Source organism: Tiliqua scincoides, chromosome 9 (genome assembly GCF_035046505.1).
Source record: "Tiliqua scincoides isolate rTilSci1 chromosome 9, rTilSci1.hap2, whole genome shotgun sequence".
In the NCBI taxonomy this organism is placed as follows: domain Eukaryota; kingdom Metazoa; phylum Chordata; class Lepidosauria; order Squamata; family Scincidae; genus Tiliqua; species Tiliqua scincoides.
This window is the reverse complement of record NC_089829.1, coordinates 13,417,203-13,439,216: the sequence shown is the minus strand read 5'-3', so window position 1 is coordinate 13,439,216 and position 22,014 is coordinate 13,417,203. Positions and strand designations below refer to the sequence as shown.

General features: G+C 49.1%; 1 protein-coding gene across 2 annotated transcripts in view; it reads right to left on the bottom strand.

Moving 5' to 3' along the window:
* Positions 1-4,627: 4,627 nt before the first annotated feature.
* Positions 4,628-22,014, bottom strand: part of EPHA8 (EPH receptor A8) — a 57,736-nt gene continuing 40,349 nt past the window's right edge. For both annotated transcript variants that reach the window (XM_066636814.1, XM_066636815.1), the window contains 9 exons: positions 20,004-20,071; positions 18,217-18,342; positions 16,365-16,550; positions 13,495-13,556; positions 11,923-12,132; positions 9,490-9,639; positions 8,158-8,348; positions 5,785-5,940; positions 4,628-4,742 (listed from right to left, as the gene is read on the bottom strand). In XM_066636814.1, coding sequence (XP_066492911.1) covers positions 4,628-4,742; positions 5,785-5,940; positions 8,158-8,348; positions 9,490-9,639; positions 11,923-12,132; positions 13,495-13,556; positions 16,365-16,550; positions 18,217-18,342; positions 20,004-20,071 — 1,264 coding nt within the window. The remainder of the gene's footprint in view (positions 4,743-5,784; positions 5,941-8,157; positions 8,349-9,489; positions 9,640-11,922; positions 12,133-13,494; positions 13,557-16,364; positions 16,551-18,216; positions 18,343-20,003; positions 20,072-22,014) is intronic.

Sequence of the window (22,014 nt, the reverse complement as noted above, 5' to 3'; positions counted from 1 at the left end):
ACCCCAGATCGGCATTTCCCAAACTGTGGGTTGTGACCCACCAGTGGGTTACCTCCTGATTGTTGGTGGATCGTGAAACTGACAAGCTGATAGCTGACTAGGAAAATGTATTGAGTCCTATGGAAAGCAAAACTGAGCTGTATGCGCTTGTTTACTTGCAAGTAGGCAAACGTGCCTCAGTATACTTCGAAGGGTAGGTCAAGAGGAACACATCACCACCAGAATGGTCCTGATTGAATGCATGCCCCCCAAAACACTCAAAGGAGGTCTCCCCTCAAACCTGACAAGGAAAGTATATTGAGATCTATGGGCCATATGTGCATGTTTACTTGCAAGTAGGTGGATGTACCTCAGCTCCTATCCAAGGCCAGGTGAAGGGGAATGCAAGGCCACCAGAAAGGCCCTGACTGATCAACATGGAATTCAACAAACACTCCAGAAGGTGGTCCCTCCCCACCATAGTAAAAAGGATGGAAACAGTGGCTTGAGCAACTGGTAAGGTGAAACTGGTTTTGTTAAGTCTTGTAAAGCTATGTGGGTCGTGGTAGTGTCATTTAAAAAAGTGGGTCCTGGTTGGGATGGATCCAAGAGGGGGTGCCATGGGTGCATGCCCTCCAAACGTCTGCCAGCGGGCAAGGAAGCCCGCCTGGTTGGGGAGCAAAATTGGGCACGAGGAGAATGCCCACTGGGCAGGTGCTGGCGGGATTGACTGGAATGGGAGCCCAGGTCTACCCAGTTGGTAGACCTGGGCTCCAAGTCCAGGTGGGAGCTTAGGTCTATCTACCCAGGAAATCTTGACCACAGAGGCCATCAACCCGGAGCCCAAGTCTACCTGCCTGGTTGACCACGGCTCTGGAGTTGTTAGTGTTCATGCCCCTCCCAAACACAAACACTGGATTTGCTTCTGGTCCCAGTACTAAAACGTTTGGGAACCACTGACCTAGGTTAATTATACACTGTGTGAATAAGTCCTTCCCTTCACCCATCCAAAATCTCCTGCCAACCAGTTTCACTAGAGGACCTCCTGGATCTCATACTGGACAAACTCTCTATCCGTTTTCTCCAGACTCTGTATTGTTTCAGATTCTTTAGCCACGTTTCCCTTTAATTTTTTTCCTAAACGGAGAGCCCCAGTGTCGTGGTTCTCCTCCCTCTGTAATGAATGGTCTCCTTTCTTTTCTGACAAATTCCCCACTGAAGGGGTTGATTGATTAAAATCAAATTCACTTTGAATGACCCCATTCAGCAAGGATCATTGACATTAATATGTGGGCTATCAGTGTAGCATTTTTTTTTTTTTGGGGGGGGGTTGTTTAGCAGCTCAACTGTCCCACATATACTTTAAAGCCTAGTTGCTCAGTAAGTGTTTCCCCCCCCCTCACCACTTTATCCTATTAAAATCAGACTTCCTCCCCCTCAATATTCCATCGTCCTTTCAAATATTTTTGAAGACGGAGGGCAGGTACAGGGCTGTTTTGCTTTTATTCCTCTTAAGATCATCCATGAGGAGGTTGCTGGGTGGGCTGCTGATCTGCTCCTGAAAACAGATCTACATCTGCCCACATCCACCTCCTGAAGTGGTTCACTTTGCTGCATGGTAGGACAGGCCTTGCCTTCGATCCATCTAGCTCAGGCCTATCTGAGGTTAACTGCCATCCGCTCTCCAGAGTTTCAGGTAATCCTAACCATAGCTGGAAGTTATGGTTCAAAACTTGAGCCTGGGATGTTCTGCAGTGGTTTCTCTGCTACTGAATGGCAGTCCTGCCTCCATCAATTGCCTCTTCTGATGAAGTGTACAGTGACAGAGCACCCACACTTCATCTGGTCTGGAGGGGCCAATTATGCTGTCATCGGGGATGGAGAATGAGTCTGTCCCTACCTGTTCTCTGCTCTGCAGTTCCTGGAGTTGAAATTGCTGTGAATCCTGCCACAGTTTTAAAGCAAAAGAGAGTGGCATGAAATTGACAAGATGGTTTCAATTTCACTGTTTTGGGCCTGGACACCAGAGAGGAAGGCAGGAAGCCTGTCAGTTTCACCTTTGGAAAAATACTGCACTATTTTTTTGTGGGGGGGGGGAGGGGGAGAGGAGAAGCTCACTGCCTCCATCCATGTAGTGTAGAGAAGAGTATCATAGATAGGTTTGCTTATGGGGAATGTGGTCAGCTGGCAGTTATCCCCGAGCACAGGAATGTAAGATGCTCTAGTTAAGGGAGAAGGCCAAAGGAATATTGCCAAGCACAGCAATAAAGTGATCCAGTGTACTTAGGGGCTTCATAGAACATAATGAGTGCTGTATGACATTAGTGTTGCTGTCATTTGGATGTACCTATGGGGAGATCTCGAGATAAACAGCAACAGGCTGGAGAGGACAGAAAATGCATCTCTTACCAAGGGCAGACTGCTGGGGGGGGGGTACCAGATGAGCAAGACACAGACCCCAGTCAATTAAAAACAAACAAGGACGCAGACTGTGTATGGAAGAGTTTTATTCTCTGAAGACAGCAGTGTTGCAGGTATAGAAACAGCAGTGCGGGTGAGGGGGACTTCCCCAAATCTCCCCATGGCAGCCTAGCAGGATCTTCATCTGATCCTACACCCGGGGGGGGGGGGAGGGGGTACAGGGCCAATCTGGAACCCATTATGGGGAGCAAGTTCTGTCCTGCAGCTTCTTCTCCCCAACCCCACCTTTCCCTCTCTCCACTCACAAGTCCTTTTGGAGTGGCCTCACCCTTCCCCTGTTGCAAAAACATTAGATTCCAGAGACACCCCTCCCTCCCCCCATCATCTACATGAGGCTGGCAGAGCCCCACGCTCCCTTCCTTCCTCTGCTGCCAAATGTATGCTTAAAAACAATGTTTTGCATCTATCCCTGTGTTTATCCTGTGTTTAAAAAGCTTCCATAGGAAGAAAGAGTCACTTGCGATGCAACTGTAGAGGAGAACCGAGGTGGTTTTTGCCCTGCAGAGATGGCTAAACAAAGCACGAGAAAGAGCCTGTTTAGCTAAGAGTATTGCATTCTGAAGAACGGCTCTTGTTCCCTTCCTGGTCCCACTTTCCTACGCAGGTCAATCTGGAGTGAATACGCATCACTGGCTTGCCTCAAGTCAAACCACTGGGCTACGTAGCTCTGTACTCTCTTTCTCCAACAGGCAGAAGATTTCATTGGGGTTGTCTTCTACTGATCAAACCATTAGTCCATCAATCCAGTATTGTTCAACACTGACTAGCAGCATCATCCTGGGGTTTCAGATAGGAATTTTTCCTCTACCCCACCTGAAGATGTCAAGTATTGAAGACTTCTCCACTGAGTTATGGTCCCCACCTAGTTTTGGCAAAGTGCAAGGGATGACTGGAATCAAATTCTTATGATAGAAGGCCAGGCATATATCAAGCCTTCCAAAGAGATTGACCTTGCTGATGTAGTGTGGTCATTTTTGCTCGCTTTTTCAAGCAAGGAACAGGTAAACAAAGAGAATAATTTGGAATGTGATAGAAAATCTTATTGAAAGGGAAAGGAAGTTTGGAGGCTGAAGGCTCCCTCATGTTCTGCTGGTCTCATTTATTGGTCTCCGGACATGGCTCAGTGCCTGGCACTAAGGGAATGGATTGTCTCGGCACCAAAATGTCTGGATTTTCTGGCTGGCTGAAAAACAACTGGATCACCCAGACCCAAGCTTTGTGCTTGCAGCTGGCCATGTGAGCCCACCACAGAACCCCCCCCCCCAAAGTTCCACCCACCTCAGTGTTCCACAATATAAGACCACAGTCATGCTTCATAGCAGTTGGACAAACCTCTTGTCCTAGTATTAGGGTCTGGGTACTGCTCTGTCCCAGGGAAGACAAATCTTTTGTATATCATAGGTTGAGTGCTGCTTTTGCTGCTTAGCAGCAATGGAAGAACAGATAGAATCTCCAGGACCTGGAAGAAGGACTGGGTGACTGTCCACCATTGTCACACAGGCAGGTTATTTCCTGGGTTGCGGTGTTTGTGAGCTGGAATGTGGGAAACCTGAGTTTGTGGTCTGAAGTCCTGGGCCTGCAGCCAGGTTTCAGGCTCATTGATGTGAACTGCTGGTAGATTCAAGGTGTGGGGGTGCTAGTTGGCTTTGCTCCCTGCAAGCAATGTTCTCCACTTCCCAGGATATCTGCATGATTTTGAGAAACAGGGCTTGGCAGGCACCTTCCCCATCTATGCTGAAGCCCTATGCTTTGAGGGCCTTTTAGGGTGCCTGCCAGAGTTTATTGCAATGGCCTTGGCAGGATTCAACCTTGAGATTGTGACTGCATACCTTGGTCCAACTCAGGACCATCATGCATGGCAGAGGAGACCATGCTGGCTCTTGGTTCTCCATCTCCATCTGCAAGCCCAGTCCAAGCTGACATGGAAGTGCCAGTGTCTCTGAAGTTCACTGCAAGGATGAGCTCGCAATTCAGTCCCTGCACACTTTCCCCATGTCTCCAGAAGATCTGCTCAGAGGCAAGAGGCAGCAGGTGATTCTCTATAGCCAGCCCTTATGGATAGGCATCCTGCCCCTCGCACATCTTCCTCTGCATGGTTAGCCACGTGAAACCGATTTTGGGAGCCACGAAGGTGAGGCAGCTTCTGGGATTGAGGTGGAAGGTGCCATCACAGATGTCGTCTGGAGTCCATGGTGTTGAGCAGCTGAGACCTCATGATCTGAATGCTGGTCAGGATTTTCCTCTGGTGGCCCATGAGGCTGATGCCCAAGCGCCGCACATCACTGTGGAAGCAAAGGCAGAGTAAGTTCTGCAAAACAAACTACTTGTATTGAGTCAACCCCATTGGCCCATGTAGCTCTGAATTGCCTAAATTGGCAGCTGCGGGGCAGAGTGAACACCTAAGGAGTAGAGGAGGGAAGATGTAAGGTTGTTTTTTTTTGCTTGTTTTTTGTAAATTCATATATGTTCCTACCTCCCACATTTTCCCCTCTTTCCTCCAAGAGGACAGCAACTTCTACTCTAGCTGGAGCAGATGATGAAGAATCAGCACCAGGCTGAACTGGACAGCTCCCAACTATGCCCAAGGAAGAATTCAGCATTGCTGATTCACCATCAAATACATCCTCTGGTTCCTTCATCCTATGGTCCATTTCATAGGTTATGGAGGCAGCTTCCTGTGGGGATGCCCAGTGGGGCATGATGCATTGCAGGAATGTTGGATAGAGGTAAGTTGTATGAAAACTGGCACTGTGGACTAAAGAGGGATACGGGGAAGGGAGGTATTGCAGGTGGGAAGAAGGAAGAATTGTTCCATGACCTTGGACCCTACAGAGGTTGGGATGCCCTTATGGCTGTACTTAGTAGCACAGTGCTTTTGTTCCCCATGTAACATAGTGGTTGAAGGCCCAGTCAAATGGAAGAGGGGAGACAGAGTGTATCTCTGAAGCTATCAAAAGCAAGGCAGTAGGGAAAACAGAGTTGAAAGTTGAAAGGGACCTTTGAGATCATGAAGTCTTGCCCTTCCCCTTCCCCCACCAATTCAGGCTATCCACAACTTCAGCATCCCTGATCAAAGGCCAGCCTCTGCTTAAATATCAGCAATGATGCAAAGGTCAGGCTGGGAATGTCACTTATGACAGCAACAACCTTCATTCATCATCAAAGATCCCATAAGGAGCTTTGGAACATCAGGTCAAAAATCTGAGCCACACACACACCTGACAGAGAAAGGGGTCTTGGCCAGAACCACAGCATTAAGGAAATAGAAGTTGGCTTTGATACCCAGTTTGGTCCCTCTTGGTTGTCTTCCCCATGTATACGTACTCAATATTCATCCGCATCACCATCCCAAGGGATGAGTATCCAGCCAGGGCAAAGTTCTCTTGGTATCGCCCGAGCCGAATGGAGTCCAGCCAGTCATCCACAGTAGCACAGCTGGTGAAATCGATGCAGTTTCGCTCAGAGAGAGTTTGGGTGAATCTGAAAGACCGGATTGAGAGGGGAGTCAAATTTTGAGTGAGTGACAGCCTGGGCAATACTTCTGATAACCAGAGCGCAGCACAGCACCTACAGAACTTCCTGATTTCCTATTGCCAGAAAAATTTATTTTCACTGAAAGCTCCCCATCAATTCTCCACTGTCCCCAGTCTTCTCTGATCCTAGTCTCCCTCTCCTTTTTCTTCCCCAACCCAACCTTGAAAAGTGACGGGATGGTGCCAGAGAAGACTGGGGACGGCAGAGGGAACATGTTTAAGTCATCATTTTGTTTCCAGCAGAGGTTTTCTGTGCATGCTCAGGAGTCCTCCCCCGCTTCTTTCAAGGTAAGTTTTGAAACAAGGGGAGGAGGCGAAACAGAAGCAGGTAAAGCTGAAGACAGTGGGCAGAGCTAATTACAAGCCAGTCTGGATTTGTTGTAAGAAGATAAGAAGATAATCGAGTCAAAGGCTGGAACAGGTCAAAGGCCCATCTAGTCCAGCTTCTTGCATCTCACAGTGGCCAACCAGATACCTCTGGGAGTACATAACAAGATACCAGCCCCCGTTGCCATTTCCTTGCACCTGACATTCTGAGGTAGCCTACTTCTAGAACCAGCAGTTGCTTGTAACGTGTGATGGCCTTTTCTTCCAGAAATCTGTCCAATCCCCTTTTCGAGGCATCTAGGCCAGACACCATCACCACCATCCTGTGGCAAGGAGTTCCACAGACCAGTCACACACTGGGTAGATAATTTTTTTTTCCCTTTGTCTATTCTAACTCTCCTAACACTCAGTTTTAATGGATGTCCCCAGGTTCTGGTGTTGTGTGAGAGGGAAAAGAACTTTCACTATCCATCCCTTGAATTGTCTCAGTTCATAACCAGCCCAGGTTTTCTGAACTGTATGGGTATGTTTCTGAATCTCAGTTCCAAACCTTGTCTCCACTGTTTGGCATGCTTACAGCACAATCCTATGTGCATCTACTCAGAAGTAAGTTCCTTTCTCCTCAATGACACTTATTCCCAGGAAGGTGTGCATAGGATTGCAGCCTTCAAGAGCCAAAAATTTTTTTTTTTCCCCCGGAGTGTTGAAGGCAATTACAAAGCAGGATCATGGTTTGCAGTACATTCACTTTCTTTTCTCCTATGCTAAATAGGTTTTGCATGTTTTTGCATTGTTTCAAACAACTGAGACCAGAGACAACAGTGGGATAAAAAGAAATCTCACTCCAACTGTCTCAAAATCTGTCTCCAGCCTTGGACGAAACGACCTTGGTTTTAACACAGTATGAATATCAATTTGGTAACTATATCCATATCTGTGGTTTTTTAACTGCAAACATTCAATTTAAAACAAAATCAAAACATGAAAATCAGGAACAGAGAGAAATAGCAGCAGGGAAAACTGGAGACAGACTAATTATGATCTGAGATGAATTTCAGAGGGGACTTTAACTCAGCTCGTAAACAATCCAGGTTTGGGTGAGGCACATAAGAAGAGTCCTGCTAGACCAGGTCATGGGCCCATTTAGTCCAGCTTCCTGTATCTCACAGTGGCCCACCAAATGCCTCTTGTCATACATAAGACAAGAAGATACCTGCATCCTGTTGTCACTCCCTTGTCCCTGGCATTCCGAGGTACCCTACTTCTAGAACCAGGTGGTATATCCATCATTGCTTGCCACCTGTGATGGACTTTTCTTGCAGAAATCTGTCCAATTCCCTTTTCAAGCATCTAGGGTGGATGCCATCGCCACATCCTATGGCAATGAGTTCCACAGATTAATTACACCCTAGGTACAGAAATATTTTATTTTTTTTCCTAACTCTCCCAACACTCAGTTTTTGTAGATGATTCCAGGAAGCTGAAGATCTTCAGTATTAAATACTGTTAATAATAATAATCTTATCTGGCCTAGATGCCTCATTAGGGGTTATCAAATCACTGGTCTGCCTGTCACAAGTCATCACCCATCACTTGTGAGAGCCAGGAAGCCTTGATCTACTGGAAGTCTCTTCCCTATTTCATCTGGTTCCACCTACCTCTTCTGAGATAACTGGTATGCTCACAGTCAGTAAACTGGTGACCAGCAAGAGGAAGGTACTGGGCACAGATAAACTGGTGGGTCCTTTTTGGTTTACTATCATTGGCATAAGCCTAGCATGACTGGGGTGTTCTTCATGCCACAGATGTAATCTCTACTCTGCTAGAGGCCACGTACCGGTTGACAGTTGCGGTACACTTCAGGTTCTGAGGGCTACGGATGAGCTTGTCCAGGATTCCAACGATCTGGGAGAAGCGTGGTCTTTCATTGCGTTCCTTCTGCCAGCAGTCCAGCATGAGCTGGTGGAGGGCTGTGGGGCAACCCATGGGAGCAGGCAGCCGATAACCCTCTTCCACAGACTGAATGACCTACAGAAAGAATTTTGCTGACATATGAATCACCCCACTGGTTGAGGTCAGGAGCTCTGTAGTATTCCACACCCTATATCCTGATCATGGTCAGCTAGATGCACCAGGTAGTGGGGAGAGAGATGACATGGCCTCTCATTAATTCCCTCCATCTGGCCTCTATAGCTGCCTTGGAAGTGGAGGGTGTAATTGTGACTTTCACAAATTATCTTCCAATAGACCAAGTTTCCATGGCTGACACCCTACTACTCCCACAAAAATGTGATCTGCCATCAGGGTCGGCCCATCCATGAGGCCAACTGAGGTGGTTGTCTCAGGCAGACAGCAGAGGAGAGAGTGCCCATCTCTCACCAGCTACTTGCTTTCCCTGCTTCTCCTTCTCCTTCCACAACCTGGACTGGGAAAGGAATGGGGAGGAGAGAGGAAGAGGAAATATAGAAGGGAGGAGAATGCTGATCTAGGGCATTGGGGCAGAGGCTAGCACATCCTTGGGTAAGGGAGCAGCATTTGGCTTATTGCCCCAGGGATCAGGAGGTCTTGGGTTAGCCCTGTCCACCATTCCCAGTCTTGTTATTTTTCTGTTATTTTTCCAGCTTGCACCTTGGACCTAAACCCCAACACATCCAGATCTTACCTTTCTCAATGATTAGGTTGCTTGCAGAGTGAAAAACAAGGTAGCAAGAAAGGATTGAGGCTGTGACCAGACACCTCCAGATTTACCCTCCAGCTTTTCATTCCCCTGCTCTGTGCCTCAAGCACACACACTTTCTGAACTAGTAGCTGCCATCTTAGTGGGACAAAATGACAAAGAATCCTATGAGTCCTTAAAGCTAGCCAAGGGAAGAGTTGACACCAGCAGAATGCCTCACCTCTGTGTGCATCTTTCCCACTGGGAAACTATGGAACAGACTTTTAAGCATCACCCCCAGTGCTTAACTACAGGGTTAGGGAGGAGGGTGGAGACAGAGCGGCTGATTCCAGAATCTGTCACCCTGGAACCAGAATTTCTTTCTGTCCTGCATCAGCTGAGACAATTTGGCTTGATGTGCCTGAGCTTTTCTGGAAAAATTTGCCCAGGTGAGGCTTCCAAGCAAAGTTTAATAGATAGAAACACTGGGAAGGGTGCAGCCATCTCTCTTACATCCCGGTTGGTCATGTTCCAGTATGGCCGCTCCCCGTAGGCCAGCACCTCCCACATGACAATGCCATAACTCCACACATCGCTGGCTGAAGAGAACTTCCGATACGTAATGGCTTCAGGGGCTGTCCACCGAATGGGGATCTTCCCACCCTGCAACACAAAGTCCAGGACAATTGCTTCATTGAATCATAGAGTTGGGAGGTACCCACAAGGTCATCTAGTCCAACCCCCTGTCTGAAGCATGGAAATCCCCATAGAGCAGTGATTTTCAATCACTGTGGCATGGCACATTGGTGTGCTGCGAATCGTCTGCTATGGGAGTTTGGGGGAGGGTCATTCATTAGTAGGGTTATTGGGGGAAGCAAGCCTCCCCCTGCTGACAGTTCTGTCTTCTATAGGACAGCTTTTCAGTTATTTGAAGAGTGTCATCGTATCCCCCTCTCAGCCTTCTCTTCTCCAGGCTAAATATATGAGTTCCCTCAACCACTCCTCATAGGGCTTGTTCTCCAACTATCTGATCATCCTTGTTTGCCAGTGAACATATCTGGGAGAACAGCTCCAAGACCCCTGAGAATCAGTGGATTCTGCAAAGCTGGTGTTCGGAGAAAGGAATACAATGAGCCTCAGTCTTCCAGTTGGATTGGCTCTCAACTGGAGGTGAGGGGAAGACCTTGCCCTCTCCAGTTCTGCTCTTGTGGATGAATTTTTTTTTTTATTAGGGTCCAGAAGACAGTGATGGGCAAACTCCCCTTGAATCACTCAGAATCAGCTCCAGGTTTACACAATTTCTTACAGCCCAATCCGATGGGTGCTTTCTGATAGTGGAACGAACATTCCCTTTCGTAAAATTCCCAGGGATGGTGCACGGATTGCGCCACTCCTAGACCATTTGGAACTGCTGCTGCCACAGAGTAGTGGTAGCTGTTCCCCCCCCCCCCCCGCAACTGCAGAACCCTGGCTCCATTGTCCCAGTTAATTGGGTGACAGGGGTATGTCATAGGCAGAGAGGGGGGAAGGATGAGTTGAGGTGTTCTGGGAGAGGAACCCAGGAGTGTGTTTGTCAGGGGTGGATTTGCAGCAGTCCTTGTTGTATAGCCTTAGTGGGATGTGGCTATGAGGGTGTTCTGATGAACTCCTGAACTTCTACATTTACCACTGTGCCGTAAAGAATATGGCCACAATACTACAATTTTCAACCACCTTGCCATGGCACGTTGGTGTGCTGTGAATGGTCCACAAGTGTGCTTTGAGAGTTTGAGGGTGGGTCATTTATTAGTAGGGCCGCTGGGGAATGTGAGCCCCCACCCCCCATCAGCATGGTGTCAATTGATAAAAATACTGATGGTGTGCCTTAACAACTGTAGTGCTTTTAGGTTGAAAATAACAGTCATAAAGGCATATTCTGGCAGTATAAACAACATGATAGTATACAGCAGGGGTGCCCAAACCCCGGCCCGGGGGCCACTTGCGGCCCTCAAGGCCTCTCAATGTGGCCCTCAGGGAGCCCCCAGTCTCCAATGAGCCTCTGGCCCTCCTGAGATTTGTTGAAGCCCACATTGGCCCAATGCAACTGCTCTCAGCGCGAGGGCGACTGTTTGACCTCTTGCATGAGCTGTGGGATGAAGGCTCACTCCACTGCTTGCTGTTTCGCATCTGTGATGCAGCAGCGGCAGCAAAGGAAAGGCCATCCTTGCTTTGTGCAAGGCCTTTTATAGGCCTTAAGCTATTGCAAGACCTTCATTCATTCATGTAAGTTCATCTTTAATATATTCATTTATGTAAACTTACGTAAATTTATTCAAATTTTAAATGTAAATTGATTCTTTTTTTGGCCCGGCCCCCGACACAGTGTCAGAGAGCTGATGTGGCCCTCCTGCCAAAAACTTTGGACACCCCTGGTATACAGTACCATGTATATCATTTATGGATACAGAGTTTTTGTTGTTGGCAACCTTCAGTCTCAAAAGACTATGGTATCGTGCTCTGAAAGATGGTTCTGGAACAACGTCTAGTGTGGCTGAAAAGGTTGACTCGGGAGTGACAATCCCTTCCACACTGGGAGCAAGTGCAGTGTGTCCCTGGCTATGGGCCTTCCTTCTTTGCCTCAGTCTGTTGGCCAAGTGTCTCTTCAAACTGGGAAAGGCCCTCCCTCCCTCCCTTCCTTCCTTCCTTCCTTCCTTCCACTTTTTCATCTCATGGCACACTGACAAGGCACTAAAATGGTCAATACTAAAATGGTCAATGGTCAATACTAAAATGGTCAAGGCACTAAAATGGTCAATACTAATTGGCCCTATTAGTAAATGACCTTCCCCCAAATTCCTGTGACACACCTGCAGACCACTTGTGGCACATCAGTGTGCCACGGCACAGTGGTTGAAAATGGCTGATATAGAATATATAGAAGAAGTATAAAAGAAATACAACACATACTGTAGTAGTATAAGCGGCATCAGGGTTGTTCTCCAGGACACGAGACAAGCCGAAGTCAGACACTTTGCAGACCAGGTTCCCATTGATCAGGATGTTGCGTGCCGCCAAGTCCCGGTGCACATAGCCCAGCTCCGACAGGTAGCGCATGCCCGCACTGATCCCCCTCAGCATGACCACCAGCTGGAGGACCGTAAATTGCCCATCGTGTTTCTGCAAAGAGACCAGCCCATTTTTCAGAATCTCAATGGATGTCTACCGTGCCAGTTCCCTGATAGGTCTGCATAGCTGTGTGCAACTGTTGAGCCTGAGTGGGGTTAGCTACAGAGGGAGCAGTGCCAGCCAAGTATTCTGTGCAGGTGTGTTGTGAACCTCCAACCAGAAGTTCACATAGCTTGAATGCTTGTGAAGCATTTGGGTGACCGCAGCCTGTTACAAGTAAACAGGTATTTGCCTCAATTCTGAGTAGTGCCAGCTCCTTTCTGCTCCAAGGCAGCCAGAAATTTACCTTGGGGCGAGGGGAAGGCTGATGTAGTAGAGAAGGCAGAGTCTGGCACTCCAGGCTCCTGTTAAGAATCTTTTCCCCATCAGGGACTACAAGTCCCAGAATCCCCAGCAGAAAAAAAATGTTGCTCTATATGTCACTGCCGGCAAGGGGGAGCCCCTCCCCCAAAGACATGGTGAGAGGAATAGCAAGTCTTTGCACACTTTTAGGGTGAACAAAGTGATGATTGTGTGCAGGACTGGCCCAAGACCTCAGGATACCTGAGGCTGCATGCCAAATGTTGCCCCCCCTCCCCTCCACACTTCTTCTACCTCTCTGTTCCCCTCTTCCTTTTCCAGTCCAGGGTGTGAAAGGAGAAGGAAGAGCTGTGGAGGCAAGTAGGCAGAGAGGGGCACCCCCCCACCTATTTGCTGCCCACTGTATCTGCCTCAGTTGGCCTCGTGGATGGGCCAGCCCTGCTTGTGCAACCCAAGTTCCTGGACAGCTCTTGTAAAACACAGCAGGGCCAGCCCATCTATGAGGCCAGCTGAAATGGCCACTTCGGACAGCAGACTGGTAGGGGGCATCCACTTCTGTCCACTGGCTTGCCTTCACTGATCTTCTTCCCCCAATTGGAAGAGGATTGGAAAAGGAAGAGAGGGACAGAACAGTGGGGGAGTGAAGGGTGGTGGGCTACAGTGTCAGAAGAGCAGAGGCTGACATATCACCAGATGAAGGGGGGGGGGCAGATTTGGCACTCTGTCTCAGGCAGCAGAAAGTCTGGGGCTGGCCCTCTTTAGAACCCATGTTCTAACACATGTGTAGCACCACTGTTGCACGGGGCTACCCCCTAAGCAAGCAGAATGCTGCAGGGGAAAGGAAGGAAGGAAAACAAAGCATGGCAAATGTGCTGGAGGTCCATCATTTTGCAGGGAGAGGAGGGAGAAGGTCCGCCCTGAACCTGCAGGCTTCCATCCGAAGCTGGAGGGTGCCGGCGGCTGTGCAGCTTCAGGAGACGCCACTGCCTGTCCTTTCACCTGTCAGTCACTCAGCCCAAAGTCATGCATTGTGAATGCGAAAGAGCATCTTACCCGGAGAAAGGAATCCAGGGAGCCGTTCTCCATGTACTCGGTCACAATCATCACTAATTTGCCTGCAAGAGACAAGAGAGATCAAATTAAGTGAGAAATTGCTTTGCTCTCCAGCAATATCTGCTGTCAAGAGGAGGGGTGGATTTGGAGCCCCTCGACCCTCATTGCCCCACAGTAGAAAGGTGGTCTCACTCATCTCACTCCATGTGAAATCCTATGGCAGGAGCTCCCAGTGTGTGCTACAGGATGTCCCTGGTGACCTCCCTACCTGTTCCCCCAGGTGCCACCACCTAGGATCTCATGAAATCTTGGGAGATCTGGGTGCTGCCACCTTGGATCTTGCAGGATTCTGTGACATCCAAGATGGTGGCACCCGGCTGAGAAGGTTGCAGGGTGGGTATTGTGACCCAGGTAATTTGGGAACCAATGTCCTATGGGATACCCATTGGTCTGACGGAGTGGCTATCATGTGACGTTCCGATTGTCCAAATGTCATTTGCATGTCACTACCAGCGCATGACACATTGCCATTTCCTTAAGGCACTGTACTGTGCATCCTGGGAACATGTATGGCACTTGCATCATTGAAACTAATGGCCGTGATCCGAGGTGTCCCAAAAAGCGTTTGAAGCCAAGCCTGACCCCAAGCCGAAGCAGTGGCCCAATTTTCTGCACCTCTTTGGTGGACGTACACCTTGCAGTCACCTTCACACACACACAAATACCACTTCATCTGTGTCCTCCTCTGCCCACTGTTTTGTTCCCAGTCTGTTTTGAAGAACTGGTGTGGAAGAGGAGATGGAGGAGGAAGCAGAGGCTGAAAGAGTGGGGGGGGGGGTTTGGGGTTGAGGGGCATTGCTTTGAGCTTCTTGGGTGATCAGGAACAGAATTGAAGCTGTCCCCTATCTCTGCCATTAGCCCGGCCGCCCTGACCAGGATGTTGGGCATCCCCTCCCAGTTCACCACTTTCCTCAGTGTGCCACTTGAAGCAGCCATTTTGCTCTGCCTCGTGGGTCTGAAGCCCAAGCCGGGCATCCGTGCATAGAATCAAGCGCAGGCGGAAACTGTCGGACTCCAGCCGGCCCTTTCATCTCCAGCAAATGACCAACTGCAGAAAAGCTGGCTGAACTTAAATGGCTCGTTTTGCTGATACCAGTCGGGAAATAAGGACGGCTGCCAAATACAGGCACCCTTTTTCTCCCCTGCCTCAGCCACCTTTTTGCTTTGAAAGTAGTAGCAATGTTCAAAAGAGGAACAGAGACTGATCTCTGCCCCCCTGGGACAGCACAGTTGTTGCTGCTGATCCGTGTCCTGTTCCCCCCCCCCAGTTAACTCAGGGTGTTGGACAGACAGGTGTCCCCACAAATAAGGTGTCCAAGTTCAGTGCCGGCCCCTAGAGCTGTCTCTCAAACATCCGTTTGGTCTGCCGCAACACACAGCTGCTTCTTTAATGATGTATGATTAATATCATTTTTCTCCCGTCTTTCCCTGCCAAGCAGCTGACAACCAGCCAGACACAACTGCGAGATGACAACATGATATAAAACACAACAAAAAAACCCAAAGAGCATTCATGAACGAAGGCAAAAAAGCACTCCAAACATTGGGTACTTGTAGACGGGCCCCTTATAGAGCCAGTGAGATGCTGTTTTCTTGTTTGCTGTCACATGGGGCAGTGGCATTGCTAGACAGGTGCGTGGTGGGGGGTGTGTGGGGCTCACCAAGTGATGTGTACAGTGACACCACTACAGGCCAAAAGTTTAACAATCTTGGTATTTTTGAATAATACCATCTTGTTATATATCATTTGATTTCCAAAATGTCCAATTTTCATTACTGATAAATGTGACAATTTAAGTATGTGGGAAATATAAGAGGGCAATGGACGGAGGACAATATTGTGTCAACCTCTTGTAAAATGTAAGTGAGCAAAATGAGACAATCCCAGTCGAATTGTCCCATTTGGTGATGCCCAACCAGTCCTTAAAGGATTTAACTAAAAATGCCCTCTGGACAAAACAGTCTCCCACTCATGTTCAAGTGTATCTCTCTGGGAAGGTCATCCCATAGTCTGGGCATCACAGCTAAAACAATGAAACACAGACCGTGTCATGCTCCCCTCCCTGACAGTGGTAGGAAGGGAAATCGCAGCCAACCTAAGAAGAATCATATATCATGGTGAGCCCGTCTGGATCCTTTCAGTCCCAGGGCCAGCCTACGTTATTTGGGCAAGCTGAATCGGGGCATCACATTCCAACTTCATCATCCACTGCCACCTCCTCATTTTGTAGGAGTACAAGTCTACCTGCCACTGCCGTCACCTTGATCAGATCTGAAAAAGCAGCAAGGACAGGGTGGAAGCAATAGAAGAGAAAAAGAGAGTGGTGAGGAGACTCTCTAGCCCACCACTTTTTTTCTCCTCCACTTCCTCTCATTCCCTTCTTCTTTTTCTAATCTCAGCAGGATGGTGGCAGGGAGGCGGGGTGGATACTGTCATGCCACCAAACCTGGTAGCAACTGGGGTGGTGGGTAATCTTAATCCTCCCCAGGTTTGCTAATAATCATCCAACTGTGGCAACACTCTCCATGCACCTCACAATGGGGCCGGCCCTGGCTGGCAGGATCTCAGAGCTCCTCTGGACTTGGTTCCCCAGTCTAAAGCTCTTGTTCTTGAGCATAGGTGCCAAACAGCCTTGCACTCCTGCCCTGTTTCATCCTCTTCTTGGATTGCTCCAGAACCCAGTGACAAACTTGCCCTCAACCATCTGCCTCTGGTCCTTTTAATTTCCCCTTGCTCCTGTTGGAACCTCACCTCTTGGGTCAAGCCATTTGACTCAGACCCCACTGGGCTCCAAGAAGCTCCCACCTACTTTTGGTGACCACCCCCTCCAGGTGGATGACGTTGGGGTGGTCAAACTGGGCCATGATGCTGGCTTCGCTCAGGAAGTCTCGGCGCTGCTTCTCGGTGTAACCAGCCTTCAGGGCCTTCACCGCAACCGGCAGTTCTCTCTTCCCTGGCAATTTCAGACGCCCGTAGCACACCTCTCCCGACTCTCCTAGGGAGCAAGAAGAGTCAGCATAGCAAGTCTGGAAATATCTCCCCCTTCACATTTCTTGGCTAAGCCCCCTCCTTCAGACCCACTAAAACGAACATCACCTTTGACCACCATCCTAAGATCTTGTCTTAAACCCAATCAGATCACTCAAGCCAATGGTGTCACTAGGGTTGAAGTCACCCAGTGCAGTAACTCAAGGTGTCACCCCTCTGGATTGAGTCTGCCCCTGGAGCTCTGGGAGCTCTCAATCTGCCTGGCTGGTCATCTCCCACCCTTCATTGGGTAGACCTGGTTTCACTGTGAATGAGAGGCTAGGCTGACCAGGAGACCGGATCAATCAGGTGGCTAGACCTGGGCTCTGCCTCAGGAAGTTCAGTAGACCGGGTAGACCTGGGCTTGCAGAGGAAAAGTCAGATGGGACATTCAGGTCTACCAGGCAAGTAGACCTGGACTCTGGTGCTTCTGGTGTCACACAGTGTGCTCCACACCCCTTAGTGATGCCACAGCTGTTAGTTCAGTCTCTTCTCCCCAAATTTGGCTCTTTCCAAGGTGCCAGGCATGTAAAGCATCCGAAAATGAAACCTGCTCCTTCTGCATGCTCTGCCCTTAGATGTGGTCTTTTCTATGAAGGTTGTGGACAGGAAGTATGACAAGTTACCGCCACACTGGCTACCTTCATTTACAATGTTGTCTTAAGGGAAATGGCTGCAATGCCTGAGGGGGGACATGATTGAGACATACAAAATTATGCAGGGGATGGACAGAGTGGATAGGGAGATGCTCTTTACACTCTCACATAACACCAGAACCAGGGGACATCCACTAAAATTGAGTGTTGGGCGGGTTAGGACAGACAAAAGAAAATATTTCTTTACTCAGCATGTGGTCGGTCTGTGGAACTCCTTGCCACAGGATGTGGTGCTGGCGTCTAGCCTAGACGTCTTTAAAAGGGGATTGGACAAGTTTCTGGAGGAAAAATCCATTATGGGGTACAAGCCATGATGTGTATGCGCAATCTCCTGATTTTAGAAATGGGCTATGTCATAATGCCAGTGCAAGGGAGGGCACCAGGATGCAGGTTTCTTGTTATCTGGTGTGCTCCCTGGGGCATTTGGTGGGCCGCTGTGAGATACAGGAGGCTGGACTAGATGGGCCTATGGCCTGATCCAGTGGGGCTGTTCTTATGTTCTTATGTTAATCCTATACACACTTACCTAAGAAAAAGTCTCAGTGAGACTTACTTCTGGGGAGACCTTTATAGGATTGCACCGAAAGTGATTTCAAAGTGTGCAGGTCTGCATTCCAGAATCAGAACAGGAAAGCAATTTCAATCTAATAAACCAATATTTGAAGATTTTCAAGGATATGGTGGGCGACATCCTTGATACCTTTGGGCATGTACTCTGAAAGACCAAATCCCCTCTAATAAATCATCACCCATGACACAAGGCTGATTTAGGAGGCAATCACCCCCAATCCTAAACACACATTCCCATGACAGGGATATGCCGTTGACTTGGGCACCTGTCTGAGATGCTCGCATGCTTCCAGGAGCCACTCGATCTGAGCTTCTGGTGCCAGGGTTTCCCCCGGGATACCTCAAAGAGATTTGGGTACCAAAAAGGGCCAAGGAAGATGGCTGCATAGGCGAAAAGGGATGACACACCCGATCCAATGACTCGCTCAATCTTGATCCTCGATGCCTCGATTTCTCGCGTGAATTCGTGTACTGCTTGGCAGGGGTCCTCGTATGTGTGAGGTTCCACATAGAATTTGGATTCGGGGAATTTCACTGTTCAGAGGAGAGGAGAAAACACAACATTCAACAGGCAGCAGTGTAACAGATGCCAGGGGAGCTGATTGCTAAACAGCAATAGTGTCAGAGGGCTGGAGGCCCTGGACAAAGCCCTACTCTAGGTCCCCAGGCTGCATAGAGACCAATGAGTGTTCCTGTGCTCAGGAGTGTTCCTGTGAACAGGAGGTGCCAACAGTTCCTCTCACCTTTCCCGTTTGCCACTAACAGGATCCTCAATAGACCGTGTGCTGAAACCAAGATCTCTTTGCAAGATGCTCTTGTTGGGAGGATCCAACAAGAAGCGACTGAGAGTTTGCCTGTTAGAAACCAGTTTTGAGGCAGGAAAGTTGGAGGCAAGAAATATTGGAAGAGACTCTCTGTGTCAGCTGAAATGCAAATGCAGAGATCGAAGCCTTCCAAGGGCTGCTAGCCAGTCTAGCCTGGGGGGAAGGTGATTTATGTAGGGGTGTTAGGCATGTCCCTGGTTGGGCTTTCAGTAGGAACTGTGAAGCCCTACTTCACGTGGGGACAGCACCCAAGGTCTCATCAAGAGAGGAAGGGAATGGTTCTCAAACTTTTTCAACTGGAAGTTCCGTCGACCTACTGGGCTACTGGCCACTGCACTCCACTGGGGCTACAATCCTATAGATTGTATAGGGTTTTTTGTGAGGATTATGCTACCTCCCCTGGCTGGTTACCACGGCTCCTTGGGGAGCCACAGCTCAGTTTGGGTACCACTGGAATAAGGGATGAATATTAAGCTAGCCGCTTCTCTCTGAGAACCAGTGATGAACTACTCAAAAGCTCTCTCAAAGAGAAACTGTCCTTCTCCCATCTAAGTTGCTTCCTTCTCTCGCAGGGCAGGCTCATTCATATGCAGCAATGGCTCAATCATTCTGCTCAGCACAAATGTTCTACGCACACCGTTAGAGAGACTCCAACTCAGCATCCATGCTGCTTCTGGGCCTTGCTCCTTGAATAAGCTCAGAAGAACTTGGCTTCTAGGAACTTGGCTACAGAGTTAGAACATTGGTGCAGTTAGAATCATAGAGTTGGAAGGTGCCCACAAGGTCATCTAGTCCAACCCCCTGTCTGTAGCATGACGTCCTCCTAGAACATCTCCAGCAGCTGTCTGTTGAGCCCCTGCTTGAAGAGCTCCAGTGAGGGAGGATCCAACACCTCCCTCAGCAATCTGGTCCACTGCCGAACTTACAATCAAGAGCTTTTTCCTGACATCCACTTGGAATCTCTTCCAGTGGTTTGTACCCATTGGATCGAGTTCTACTCTCACAGGCAGCTGAGAACCAATTTGTTCCTTCTTCCGTATGTCAGCCCTTCAGCTATTTGAAGGGTGCGATCATATTCCCTCTCAGTCTTCTCCTCTCCAGGTTAATCATACTAAGTTATCTCAACCTTTCCTCATAGGGCTTGTTCTCCACTTATCTCAGACCAGTTGAAAACAACTGGGCTCTCCAGGTCTCCTTCCCAGGACTACCTGGTGATGCTACCAGGAACAAAAGCTTTCCAGCATGCAAACCATGAACTTAGCCATTGAGCTGTGGCCCTACCTGTCTTTGCCACCGTTTCCAAATGTGAGTGGTGGGCTTGGTACTGGGCATGCATAAAGGCAACAGGACTGGGATCTGCTCTCCACTTACCCTGTCCGTTCTGATAGTGCATCTTCTCCTCGTCAGAGTCCTGAAAAGCCTTGCTGTAGCCACAATGTCTGCATGAGGAAGAAGGGGAAAGAAAGGTGTCGTCATATTGGCCTAAGGCCTTCCCCTTGTTACCTGATGCTGTTCCAGCCTCTGCCCCTCACACTCTCCAGTACTCTAGCTTAGATCTCTCCTGCCCTCCACACTTCCTCTCCCTCTCTGTCCCCCTTTCCTTTTCCAATCCAGGAAGCAGGAGGTGGAGCAGTGAAGGCCAAAATGGAGACAGGAAAGAGAGGCCCCAATCGATACGTTACCTCATGCAACAGCTACAGTTGGCCTCATGGATGGGCTGGCCCTGACTCCAGGGAGGGGGTGGAGGAGGAGTGGCGGCTGGTGCACTGTGGTCTACATTTGCTGTGGCAAGGTGCCAGTGCAAGGAGGAGCAGCATTTGGTGAGCTGCCTCAAGCACTAAGAGGCCTTGGGCCAGCCCGGCCTAATCACTATTGTTCACTAGAGGGGGGTGCAAAGCGTAAGTTTTGCAGGGAGCCTCACCGCCGCGTGCAGGAGGCCCCTCTCCCTCCCCTTCAGAGCCATTCCGCATACACCTCCAGTTTGCTCCCACCACCTGGAATGGCTCCGAAGGGGAGGGGGAGGTGCTGCTTGCACACTGTGGTGAGTCGCCCTACAAAATTTAGTGCTTTGCACCCCTCTAGCTATGCCACTGCAAGAGGGCTATGATCTTTTATGAAGTTGCAGCTCTTTTATGATGCAGCTCACTGTTCCAATCCACTGCTGAACATCTCGTCTGGAGCGACTGAGAGTTTGCTTGTTAGAAACCAGTTTTGAGGCAGGAAAGTTGGAGGCTCGGCAAGAAATATCGGAAGAGACTTTCCGTGTCAGCTGAAATGCAAATGCAGAGCCTGGAGCCTTCCAAGGGCTGCTAGCCAGTCTAGCCTGGGGGAAGGTGACTTATTGGGCCCAAATAGAGATGATAAGCATGAAGCAAAATCCATTCACCGAGCATCTCCAGAATCAACCATGCCTGGCCTCCTGGTGCAACCCCCATCCCTCCTGCGTCCAATCTCTGTTTCTGGCACACTGATACTCCAGAGAAAAGGAACATTTTGGGCTCAGTTGGACCTCATGAGAGACAACTGGAGGAAATCTTGAAAGAACCTGCAGTGTGTAAGGCAGAGGACCAAACACTCTCAATGGCAGTGGCCTTCAACCAGTCGAGAGTTGCTCAGGCTCCTCCCACATATTTCTTAGTGGGGTGGTTCACATGGTCGAAAGTACTTTTAAGGCACCAGAGGGATCAAACCAGGGAACGTGGCAAGATGCCTTACTCTCTATTTCGCCTCTGCTGTGCCACAGCGCCACCCACATCAGGCCGGAGAGGGTATTGCGACTTGTCAACTCAACTAAACCAGGGGATCTGGGGAACGGATAGCAAACTGGCAGGCATTCTGTTGCTGCTGTTTCAGTCCTGAGTCCTCAGAACAGTCAAACAGGCTTTTATCTTGGCCACAGTCTCCAGAGTAGTCCTTCCAAGAGTCTTGGCCAAAAAAAAAAAAAAAAAAAAAAAATCACATCAAAGCTGGCATTTCTAAGAGCTGCTTCAGCTGCTTGTTGTCACCACATCAGTGCCAGCCCATCGCAGGCACCAAATGGAGACCTCTTCCTTTTCCTTCCCTCCCCCTCTATTAAACTGACATCCCCAATCCCCTTGTCTTTCAAATCTCTCTCCCTTCCTCCCTTTCCTCTTCAAAAGGACGAGCCAAGCAGTGTATTTTCTTTTCACCTTCTTTCCTCTGCAGAAGGGGTGCTGGTTGGCAGCCAGCCTGCAATCGGCCACCTGAAGCAGCCTGCTGCCCCCTCCTTCATGGCAGGGCTGATCTTGCTCCAGTTTCTCTCTCCCATGTGCAGGAGTGCATCAATAGACCACAGTGCAATCTCAGCTGTACAGAGATGCACAGAAAACAGGATACGGGACTAATTGGTTTGCTTCAGCTA